The sequence below is a fragment of the Xenopus tropicalis genome, chromosome 7, assembly GCF_000004195.4.
Source record: "Xenopus tropicalis strain Nigerian chromosome 7, UCB_Xtro_10.0, whole genome shotgun sequence".
NCBI classification, from domain to species: Eukaryota; Metazoa; Chordata; class Amphibia; order Anura; family Pipidae; genus Xenopus; species Xenopus tropicalis.
Window position 1 is genome coordinate 40,349,206 of NC_030683.2, and position 12,916 is coordinate 40,362,121.

General features: G+C 38.5%; 1 protein-coding gene across 1 annotated transcript; it reads left to right on the forward strand.

Annotated features, from left to right (window-relative positions):
* LOC101733883 (beta-microseminoprotein) lies at positions 1-8,022 on the forward strand. Its single transcript, XM_031906350.1, has 5 exons — positions 1-41; positions 2,447-2,503; positions 5,472-5,589; positions 6,401-6,506; positions 7,700-8,022. Exons 2-5 carry the CDS (start codon positions 2,501-2,503, stop codon positions 7,827-7,829), a joined length of 357 nt encoding a protein of 118 aa, XP_031762210.1. The 5' UTR covers positions 1-41; positions 2,447-2,500; the 3' UTR covers positions 7,830-8,022.
* Positions 8,023-12,916: the final 4,894 nt, after the last annotated feature.

The following is a 12,916-nucleotide window of genomic DNA, read 5'->3' on the forward strand; positions in this document are numbered from 1 at the left end:
CATGCTGTAGAGGTTCCAATACTGCTGGGGCTGACTTCTTGGTAAAGTATAGGGTTTTCTGAGTTGTTTTTATTAATTTTATTTTGTAACTTTATGTACTATAATTGTATGTCTTTTGATATTATACCACCATTTTGTCTACTTCAGCATATATATTCACTTCACACTTTTTGGGTATATTAAATATAAAATGTAATCATTTTTGCTTATTTGCTATAAACCCAGCCTGTCTGATGATTTGCCTAAAGCTGTTAGGTCATTGCATATGAGTAGAATTATAGTTAACTTGTTTGTCAGTTTTGTGCATAGCAACTAGTATTTAAATGTATGTGCTTAACCTGTAGTTAACCTGTTGTGTGCTGGAGTGGTATAAAGTAGGACCATATCATTACCAGGGACAGGGACTTCAAGAAGGTGTACAATGGATAGCCCATAAACTAACCTGGTGGCAGGGATTAACTATCCAGATTGTACAGACACCAAAGCAGTTTTGCTAAATGCAGTAAATTTGCTCATCACTACTAAGCAGTATAATGCTGGGATTCCTAGACTAAATAACGGATAAGTTACATTTTAAATTTTTTACATTTCCCCCATTGTGTATACAAGCTGCAATCAGATGCTTTCTCCTTTTGTTTCTTTTCTCTGCAGTACAGGTTCTTTTTATGTTTCCTTGGAAAGCTTTTAGTGAGAATCCACATGCAAGGGTAAATACACACCTATATGTAACTTTACCCATAATAAAATTTACCTGCCCTTTGCACTGTGATAACTGATTGTTTTAAACAGTCATAACTTTGCTTTCTAGAAGGCTGCGTTGTGGTTAGAAGGTTGAGTTGTGGTTAGAAGAAGGCTAAGTTGTGTGGTTACAAGAAAGCTAAGTTGAGGTTAGAAGAAGGCCGAGTTGTGTGGTTAGAAAAAGACTATTAGAATGCTAGAGGTGATACGGGTATGGAGGCAGAGCTGTGAAACAATGAAAACTATACAAACTATTACATAATTCTGCTAGGTGAGGATACTGCATTCTCCCAAACTAGGTACAGTATGGGTATTTGGTTCTTCCAAGTTAGGGTAAAACCAAAAGCCAACTTTGTTTATGAACCTGATAAACAGAGCCTGCCAAGAAGCTTTTGCAGCCAAGGTATGGATGGGAATATGATAGTGTACAGTACATGTGGGACACCAGAATACAATGAATGCAATAATTGACATTTTATGATGGTGTGTGGCACTGTTATCAATATTTAATTGGATTTGGACAATAAAAACAGTCATAAATACAAATAAAATTTTTCTGTAATTATAATCCATTTTTTTTTAAACAAATCGCTGAGCCCAAGAGAGCTGCCTCTGCTTCCAAACCCTGGCTACAGCCCAGATATATTTTTCTCTAGAATTGGTTGTTTACTAAGGAAATCTAAAGAAGTCAGATTAGGGCAACAGTTATACTAAAAGGTGAAAAAAGTCATCCTTGTGACCCTGCCAAAAATAAAACTATTGCTTATGAATTCATTTTATCTTTCAGTTCAGATTTGTAGGCTACATGGCATTATACAGGTTTGGAACCTATTATCCAGAATGCTTGGGACCTGGGGTTTTCTGGATAAGGGATTTTTCTGTAATTTGGATGCCCATACCTTAAATCTACTAAAAAATAATTTACAAATTAAATAACCCCAATATGAGCATTCTGCATCCAATAAGGATTAATTATATCTTAGATGGGATCAAGTACAAGGTACTGTTTTATTATTACAGGGAAATCATTTTTCAAAATTAGAATTATTTGCTTATAATGGAGTCTATGGGAGATGGCCTTCCCGTAATTTGGAACTTTCTGTATAACGGGTTTCTGGATAACGAATCCCATACCTGTACTGTCACTCAATTAAGGTACATTGTTGATGTGGGGTGAAAAAAGAATATCTACCTATATGGGTCACAGTCCAAATAAAACACTTTTGTTTAACTGTAATAACATTGCTCCCCCTGTAAGGCACTGTGTGCTGACTGACATTTTAATAATGCCTGAAAGCAGACACCTTTTACCTTGAATATATGTTAATTTCTCTTACAGCCTTCAGTATAGTGTCGTTCTGAGATGAGCAACTATTTAGTGTTTTGTGTGTGTATATATATATATATATATATATATATATATATGCACAGAGACATATATGTGTGTAAAAATAATTGAAAGCTCATAGTGCAATGGTGTGCATGATGTTCCCAAACCTTGTGATATGTCAGGAGAAATGCACTATAAATTCTGAAAGCTGGAATTCAAGTCATACTTTGTTATGAAGCAGGCATGTGGCTGGGCTAAATATTTAAAAACAATATTATTCACTCAAAAATTGTTTAACTTTCATGCTTAGGCTATTTACTAAATGGAATTGATTGCCATCACTTGTCATTGCTGTACACACATATATATTTATTTCAGATTCAGAAACAAGTAGCAAAACTTCTGCAGCCTGACAACATTATAAGGAATAAAATGGTAAGAAATATATTCTGCATTATACATTATGGGGCAGGAAGGGAAGTGGCGATTTGCTAACAGAGACGCTTCGTTTTATTTTCCTTTTCTAATTTGTAGTTAACAGATCAAAACTAATTGCTAATTGGTTTCTAATGCACTGTAATTTCAGCTGTGTCGTAAATGAGTCCAAATATCAATTGTGGCGAAGCATTAGGGGAAAGTATAGGGATTCTCTGCATTAAAGGGTATTTTGCATTAATTTTATATTTTTGTGGTTTTTGAGAGATTTGAAGTTTTAGGGCTCTGGCACACGGGGAGATTAGTCGCCTGCGACAAATCTCCTGTGTCTCGGGTGACTAATCTCCCCGAGATGCCATCCCACCGGCGAAAATGTAAATCGCCGGTGGGATGGCATACGCGGCGGCGCGATTTCGCTTAAAGCGCGCAAGTTGCCTCGAGTGGAACCTTGCACGATTTCAGTGAAATCGCGCCGCCGCGTTTGCCATCCCACCGGCGATTTACATTTTCGCCGGTGGGATAGCAATCCGGGGAGATTAGTCGCCCGCGAACAGGGAGTTTTGTCGCGGGCGACTAATCTCCCCGTGTGCCAGAGCCCTTAGAGTCACCAGTTCTCTGAAGGGTCAGACTGGCAGTGACTCTACAGGAGGCATTTACTAATATTCATACTTTATTTTTCACAGATTTTTAGTGTTTTTGAGCTTTTTTATGCTTCAACCCAACTTACTATGTTACTATGTAAAACCACAAAAAACACAAATGTAAAAATACACCATCTAAAAGCTTTCAAGGTTATGTAAAAGTCAATGGGAGTTGTCCTAGGCAAATTGTAACAATCTCTTTTAATCTGTGGTTTTAGAGGATTTGGGGGTTTTTTGTTTGTAAGTCCATGAAGATTTCTAGGAAAACGTAAAAACCATGAAAAATTCATGGTTTTCTCATTCTTTTCATTTTCGTTGCTTTTGATTTGTTTGTGCTTTTTTTAATTCAGATCTTTTAATTACTAGACATAAACTAAAATCAGAATGTTGCTGAATCTGCTTCTGATTCTGATCTGAATCTGATCTCCACAGGCTGTAATGTGATGTGAATCAGATAAAGTCAGATGGAGTGTTTTGTTCCTGCATCTACATCTGACAGTCAGTGTAAAACAATAGTCTGTTAGACACCCTCAGATCTGATCTTGTCGGATGAAGGCGCAGCGTTCCCTTCAAACCTATCAGATTTTTGTATCGATCCCATTCTATTTTAACCCATAAAACTACATCTAACTTGCAGGATCCATTCTGTCCATATGACACCATCCTACAAAATCCCCCATGGAGTTTAGCCCTAAGGGGCATATTTATTAAAATTCATATTGGTGTACTTTTCATGTTTTTCTCTGCCACAACTAAACTTGCTTTTTAAAAACAAACATATAAAAACAACTAACAAATAAGAATATGAAAGCTTCAAAATCCTGTTTTTGTCAAAAAAAAATTTCCTGTTAAATAATTAAAAATTTCTGTTTTAAAGTAATTATCTAAATACGCAATTTTTATAGCTTAAAAGCTTGATTCAGGAAAAAATACAGATGTTAATGCATTTCCCCCTAATTGTCAGTTTACCCTAGGGTTGCTGACTCCGAGTTGAGCCAAATGCCAGGTATTACTAAAATAATGGATGGGATGGCATGAATTATGAGGAAGGATGAGAAAATGGGATGATGGGGCTCATTTACTTGTGGTGTTCTCACAATGTAGAACCTTTTCCAGAATTTTAGTATCACTGAACTCAAGTCACCAAACGTCACTGCAACATTTTGCTTATAGTGCAAAGCCTGACATAAATTGCCCACAAGTTGCATGCTTATCATTATGGATATATAAGAGGCTCTCCCATATCCCCTCCAATTGTGAATTAAGGTGGCCATGCATGGGCCGATCTCAGCTGCCAATATTGGTCCTTTAGACTGATTCGGCAGCTTATCTGGCAGTGTATGGGCACGAACGACGGGCCTCCCCGACAGACATCTGGCCTGATATTGGGCAGGTTTGACTTGTCAGAGCGGGGACCGCATCGGCTTGTTGATGGGGTCCCCAATCGGATGACACCTATACCTGCCATTTTAATTCGATCATTTGGCCCTAGGGCTGAAAAATTGAATTAGCCCAATATCGCCCACCTGTAGGTGGGCATATTGGGAAAAGATCCACTTGCTTGTTGACCTCGCCAAATGAATGGATCTTACAGTATGGCCACTTTTACATCTGGCAAAAAATCATGTACAAGAGCTGTGACCCCTATACGTTGTGCTAGTGGAACAAGCACAGAGCCTTTGCATGCTGCACTTTGTGCCTAATTCACAGTGATAGGTACAATGGGTATACGGATGCTAAAAGTAAGAAAGAAACAGTGGCAAGTGCCTTCCATGTGGCAAAGTGCAAGCTTCCATGCATTTTCATGCTTTGCACTGTACCCCTGGGGTGTATAATAGTGAACTATAGCATAATGTGGATGATTCCAAAGCTTCCCACCTGACTTATAAAAATGATGCTTGATGCCAATATTATTAAAGCATAAGTAAGATAAAAAATATAGGAAGACTAATATTTAATGATTCCCTACCACCTTTACAGTTGGTATATAGGAAAGCATATAAACTGCCTAACTGACGCTCAGATTGGACCCTACTACCACTGCTCCAGGCCCTTCTAGGGGGTTAGACTCTCAGTTTGGGAACCACTCCCTTAAACATTACAAAGATTCCTGTTCCCTACCTGACCAAAACTTTAACCACTTTTTTTAAAATTACATTTAAAGGAAGCTATGGCTGGGTGCTATCATCAAAATAATTGGTTGTTTGTGTTTGAAAATGTCTTTTTTTATTCCTAATTAGATTTTTCCAAAAAATTACTGTGTGTAGTTCACATGAATATTTCTCCATTTCTGGCCTACGCTGTTCCCAACTTCCATTTTTTTCCAGTCTTTCCAGAAAATCCTATACATTTGTGCTTTGGTGTGTGCTTTCCTCGTGGCCTATAGCAATGCCGCATGTTACATGACAAAACCAACCTTGGACTTAAACCTAAAAATACCTAAAGGTAAATATACTTTGCTTTTTTAACTAATATTTTGCACAGTGAAAGAAAATGCAATTACATTAAACATTTATGGGTCAATTTAAAGTTATTTGTAGATAAAATGCTATAAAATAAGATATAAAACAAGCAGTCTATGGGCAAATTTCTTTTTTCTTGTTATTGGTTTGATTTTTAAAGAAGGAAGCTATTCATTCAAAATTGTGCCAGGAGGTTTGAAAATGATATAGGGGTGCTGTGCAAAACTCGCTATTCTGCAAATTCACACACCCAAAGATTCAGAGCTACTCACACTTGCCATACTCTCTTTCCTCATCTCTCCTGCCTGCAGCTCCACGTCCCACTAGTGTCACCCTTCCCAGTGAATGATGGGATATACTAGTATTTGTGTGTACAACGGTTGCTAATAAATGTTCCTAATTCCAGATAAGCAGCTACTACTGATTGATTATAAGCTGCAGCGATATGAAGATGGCAGATCTTGGGAATTGAAATTATATATTCATCACTTTAATTTCAAATTCAACAATGGACAGGAATGTACATATTTGGGTCATGTTATTCCTTTGAATGATTTATAGGAAATGTTATCTAATTTATGAGAAAAGGTGTTAAATACCAATAGAAAAAACGCTTTGGTTAAAGAAGATGTTGAATTTGAAACCAAGACCCCCACCTCACAGCCATTCTGACACAATCCTGAATAGCTGAGTTCTCTTTGATGCAACTAAGCCCTTCTGAGATCTTGTTAGTTGAACATTCAGCTCGGTTACCACAAATGGCTAACAATCTTTACCAAACACAATTGTTACAGTATGCAAAGAAAATGATGGAACAGTTCATCATTTTGGTGACGCATGGACCAAAGACTGCTTCAAATGTCAATGCATAAAGCCTGGAAGAATCTCATGCTGCACAAGGTAGGTCTGGAAGTTTAGTTAGTGCTGAACCAAATTTATGACTATTGTATTAAATTGGAAACATGTATGGTTTTTGTTCTTTCTTGCACTAAACAGGGAAAACTCTGAAATGTCTCATTCTACTTCAGGTTCCTACAAGCACAATTAAAATATATCTTCAGTCCACTGAAAAGTCCTCTGAATAATGAGCTGCTTTTTGTCTTAAAGCCTTATTTCCAAAGGCTTCTTTTTAAGGAAGGGAGGGGTTTGTTTATACATAGGGCATCTTTGTTGGGGGTATACTGCCCCTTTAACCTCAGTGAGCAAGGCAAAGCAATCTGTACCTATGACATATTCAGCAGTAATGATTAGCAAATTTTTTCGTCAGGCAAATTGGGTGCGGTCCAATAAGGATTAATTATATCTTAGTTGGGATCAACTACAAGGTACTGTTTTATTATTACAGAGAAAAATGAAATAATTTATAAAAATTAGAATTATTTGGAGTCTTTCTGGATAACGGGTTTCCGGATAAGGGATCCCATACCTGTACTCTCTTTATTTTTTACATCTTTGTATCCCTTTGTATAATGGACAAAACATTTGTTCAGGGCTAACTTAGATTTGACATGAAGCTACTAGTAGCAGCTACTTGTCACAGCTACAATGCTGGTCATTTACTGATAAATGTCTCTGTGTGTTTTAGCAGAGGCAATTCTCAGTATTGTCTATGGCAGGGTATTTACTGGCATTTAGTAACTGTGACAAGTAGCTGCTACAAAATAGACCTGTGTGTCTTCGCCCTTACTGTGCCTCCTTAGAATACCAAGCATGGCGATGCCACCATATGCACCGTGACAGGTAATAAACATGGGGCGGATCAGAGGTGGAACAATAGGTCATTACAAATTTACTAGCAAATACATTGCCTGTAAATTTGTAATACCGGCCCCGGCCTTGGCTGCTATTTTTCTGGTTAGGCTGCTAAAACATTCTGGTTGGCGACCCTACATTTACCGCTGTATCTGCAAACTGCTGCTACATTCTTATTATAAAATGACATTTTACCAAGGACTTTAGCTGCCCCTTAAAGCCAAGGTTTACAAAGTCCCCATTGCAGCAACAGCAAGTAATACACTGCTAACGTTTAAAGAATGTATCTTAAAAATAACATGGTAGAGGAGAAAGGCATGTTTAATATATTTTTTCCTCAGCTTTGTAGATCCGATTGGTTATGATGAAAAGTTATGCGAAAAGGTGTTCAATGAGCAGTCCTGCTCTTACATTGTGAGGAAGAAGGACAATCCAGCTGAAACCTGTAAAGTTACATCCAGTATAGGTTAAACTCCTGTGCTCATCTCCTAGGGGAAAATGTTGTTTTCCAGGGCTTTGGGATAAGGTCTTTGGCTGCCTGTGAGTTACTGGGAACTGTGATTCATCAACAGCTGCAGAGGCTTCGCTTGGCTCGAGGTCATGGCTCCCTTTTCTCTGTTTGTTTGAGCATTGTACAAAATAAAATACATGAAAAAAAAAAAAACCGACTGTGTGTTAATTGTTATACGTGGAGATACTTTTTATATGATTATCCCAACATAATAATGCATCCCAAATATATCCTTTTATATGCATGTATTTGATGCATATTAAGAAAAGCAACTGGACTTTTCTGAGTTTTTCTTGAAAACGTTTCACCATTCATCCAAGTCGATGAGCCTTTGGCACTTAAGTAAAGATTCACATTTTTCAAAACAACCGGAGTGCTGCCGTTTTCTTCATTTTTGTACCACTCATCCGAGTGGCTACTTCAGTTTAAATGACTGCAAGGGAATTCCCCGGTAATTAAACTTTTGAGGGTAGTACAGTCACAGGCATCTAATCACAATGGTTCCATTGAACTTATTCAGTTAGGTGTTGGTTGAAACTGACAGATGTAAGATGGTATGATCCAGTCGCAATGGTACCAAGATTCTCATGGAAGCAGGTGTTAATCCTTCAAAGTACATGACTGGAAGTGTGAACTGTTGTGAAACTGCCGGGGTAAGGATGTCAAAGTGGCATTGTATGTTGATGACAAGCGGTGTCGCAGGCCCCCTCCTCTGTTCAGGGATGGTTTTTCCAGGTTGGCATAAATGGCCTCTTTCACACCTCTTTCAAACCATCTGTCCTCTCTGTCCAAAATATGCACGTTACTGTGCTCAAAAGAGTGACCTTTTTCTTTTAGGTGTAGATAGACTGCTGAGTCTTGTCCTGAGGAGTTTGCCCACTTATGTTGGGCCATTCTCTTACAGAGAGGTTGTTTTGTCTCCCCAATGTATAAGTCAGAGCACTCTTCACTACACTGGACAGCATAGACCACATTACTTTTCATGTGCTTGGGTGTAGGGTCTTTAGGGTGCACCAGCTTTTGTCTCAGAGTGTTGCTGGGTTTGAAAAACTGCACCGCATTCAAAATCTGGTATTTGGTGCAATGAGCAGCATCAGGGGCTACAGACAGTCCTGGCCATACTGTCATAACGACAGGGCAATTGTAGCCTGTGGCTTCTCACTCCTTAACTGACACTGAAGTTTGGGGGAGGGTACGACCAATGCAATGAGCACCGTATTCATGGGGGAAACACTGGCATGTAAATGAGCTTGAGGGACAAAGGTTGGCAATTTTTTTGTTCACAGAAAAAATGCAATTTATTTTGCCATTTATTATGTGTCTAAACTGCAACAAATTCAAAAGTATAAGTGCACCATCTAAAAGCTGTCTAGGTCATGTAGAAGTCAAAGGCAGCTGTCCTTTTTCAGTTGGCTAATCTTTCTTTTCTTCGTGGTTTTTAAGGTTTTCAGATGTTTTTGACTGTTTAATTTGTGCGACAAAACATGTTTTTTTGATTTGTGCTTTTTTTTTTTTTTTTTTTTTTTTAAAAGGCTGTTTTAATAAATCGCTTGACATATGTGGTTTTAGAGAAAATGAGAAACATCTAAAATCATGAAAATGAAAATGTTGATAAATTGGCATTCCCGTGTGGGTTGACTTCATTTAGGTTGAAAATAGGCACATATCTGTTTCTGTATAAATTACACTTGCCTAACTGCTAGTAGAGGAAGGTAGAAAATCATATCTGAAGCCCCACAGCAGATTGAAAGCCTAACATTTGGCAACCCAGACCTGGATTTGTTCAAGGCCCTGGCCTATGGTGGCACAAATGAAGGGGTGGCATGCTGCCCAGCCACACCTTAAGTTTGCTCACACCCTGAGTAATGGGGTCTAAGCATGCAGAAGATCTCTGTACATTCCTGTCCCTTGTGCTCCGGTCCAAACAAGGCGCGTGTGCTTAAACTTGGGGGAGGGTCAGTAAAGGGTCCCACCCCCCAGTGGTTAAACTTTTCTTTCCTTTTTAAAACCAAGGCAGCATGGCAGAAGGGTCTCTTTTCCATTCAACATATATACATGCAAAGTATAGCAACAAGAAATGCTTTACCATGACTGTGCACATATAAAGTAATAATGTGCAATGTGGGTATTAAATAGTCAGATGTTATACTAATATTATAGACACTGCTCAATGACACCCCAAGCAAGTTCCAAGTTATTTGCTGAATTAATTGCAGCTGAAAGATTGTGTTTTATTGTGTGATCAGGAGTTCCATGGAATACAACACCAGATGGTATATCTGTAATAGCAATCAGTATTACATAAATGGTATAAATTCAGATAATAAAAGTCATCAAAGGGGCTTAATGTCACCAGTTGGTGGCCACTTTATATCCTAGTTATTGTACTGTCAATAATTGTAGCATAGTGAATCAATTTGTGATATTTATCTTCCCTTCTCTTTGGCAGGATTCTGTGTTCACACCCAGACCCATTGCGGCTGCATGTGCTGCTCTGATCAGATGTGCCAATACCACGTGGCCAACATCTTGGCACAAAATATACTATAGCACCAAGCTGCAAGTGGAGGCCCCCTCCTCAGTTGCTTTTGTTGCCATTTTGTCCGTCATTTTATCTGATGGAACTTCTTCTGATCTTTATGATCCCCTTATATATATATATATATATATATATATATATACATACATGGTTATCATCGTTTAGTTTAGAAATCAGTTCTTTATTATAGCACTATATCAAAAGCTTTGGCTAATCCAATTGAGATTGCACCTTTGCCAACCCTACTATCCAAGTTCCTACTTACCTCATTATAAAAAGCTATTACAGTAGCCTGACACTATCTGTCCTACATATAGCCATGCAGGTAATTACTTTCAAAGCCATTCTCCAGAACATAACCTTTCATGTGATTCCTTGCCAACTTTCAAATAACTTGCCTACTTACAGATCTCATAATGCAGTTTTGCATCTTTTCTCCCTATAACCATGTCATATATTAGTTATACCAATAATACCAACTAGAAAGGGAAGTTTGAGAACAAACTTCATTTTGGGTTGAAATCTGATCTGTTGTTGACTCCGCCCACTTTTTCTAACCTTGGACCACAGTTATATATAGTAAAAACCCCTGTGCAAAGTTTGGGGACCCTGTTTTTAATAGTGTCTGAATGGCAACAATTTAAATTTCCCCACTGAAAGTCAACGAGTGATATCTGATTGGCGGTTGGTGGCTGCAAAGTTTAGGGACCCTAGGATTAATAGTTAAAGAACGGCAGCAGTTTAAATTTAAACCAATAAAAGTCAATAGGTAAATTGTGATTGGGGGTTGGTGGCTCCGCCCACTTTTTCTAACCTTGAGTGGAAGTCACCCAGTGACAAACAGTGAGCACCCTGGCATAAATCGTGTGAGAATGGCAGCATTTTAAATTTAAACCAATAAAATTCAAAGGATGAAATCTGATGTTAGTGACCCAACCCACTTTTCCTATTTTTAAAGTGCAGTCCCCCAGTGACCAACTTTGCAAAAAACACTTTGCATAACAATTGCGGGACTGACAGCATTTTACACTTCACCATCGAAAGTAAATAGGTGAAATGTTATTGGCTGTTGGTGGCTCCGCCCACTTTTTTCTAACTTTGAATGGCAAATACCCAGTGACTAACTCTGGAAACTTTAACAACCCTGGAATTATTACTTAAATAATGGCATTGGTTTAAATATAAACCAATGAAATTTAATGGGTGGAAATGGATTGGCTCCGCCCAGTTGTTCTAACCCTGAATATATAGTCAGTCAGTGACTGACTGTGTAACGTTTGGGAACCCTGACATTAATAGTGTGAGAAAGGCAGAATTTTAAAATTAAAATGAAGTCTGATTGGCTGTTGGTGGCTCCACCCACTTTTTAAAACCTAAAATTGCAGTCCCCATTGAAAATTAATAGTTAAAATCTGATTGGCTGTTGGTGACTCCACCCACTTTTTCTAACTCTGACCTGCAGTTACCACGTGACTAGCTTTGCAAAGTTTGGGGACCTTAGTATTAATATTTAATGAATGGCAGCAGTTTAAATTTAAACATATGAAGACTATAGGTGAAATCTGATTGGCTGTTGTTGGCCCCGCCCTCTTTTCTAAACTTGTAACACAGTCACCCAGTTACTGACAAATAAAATTCAATAGGTGAAATCTGATTGGCTGTTGGTGGCTCCACCCACTTAAAAAAATAAAATAAAACTGCAGTCCCCTGGTGACCAACTGTGAAAAGTTTAGAGACCCTGGGGTTAATACTGTGAGAATGGCAGCAGGTTGAATTTACCCATTAAAAGTCAATACATAAACCCTGATTGGCTGTTGATGGCTCCACCCACTTTTTCTAACCTTGAACTGCAGTTACCTGGTGCCTAACTCTGCAAAGTTTGGGGACTCTGGTGTTATTACTGTGAGACTGGCAGCAGGTTGAAAGTCAATAGGTAAAATCATACATATCATCATAGGTGTGATTCAAGTTTGGGGAGTGAAGCCTCAAAGCTGTAAGATTGGCAGCAGTTTCAATTTCCCCATTAAAGTCAATGGGTGAAATTTAATTGGCTGTTGTTGGCCACTTCAAGAAACTTGAATTCGTAGTCACCCAGTGACTGACTGTGCAAAGTTTGGGAACTCTGGCATCAAACCAATAAAAATCAATAGGTAAAATTTTATTGGCTGTTGGTGGCTCCACCCACTTTTCAAAACTAAAACTGCAGTCCCCTAGTGACCAACTGTAAAAAGTTTGGGGACCCTGGTGTTATTACTGTGAGAATGGCAGCAGGTTGAATTTCCCCATTGAAAGTCAATAGGTAAAATTTGATTGGCTGTTGGTGGCTCCACCCACTTTTTCTAACCTTGAACCACAGTTACCTGGTGCCTAACCCTGCAAAGTTTGGGGACCCCGGGGTTATTACTGTGAGAATGGCAGCAGGTTGGATTTCCGCCAAATCAATAGGTAAAATCTGATTGGCTGTTGTTGGCTCCGCCCATTTTTTCTAACCTTGAACCACAGTTACCT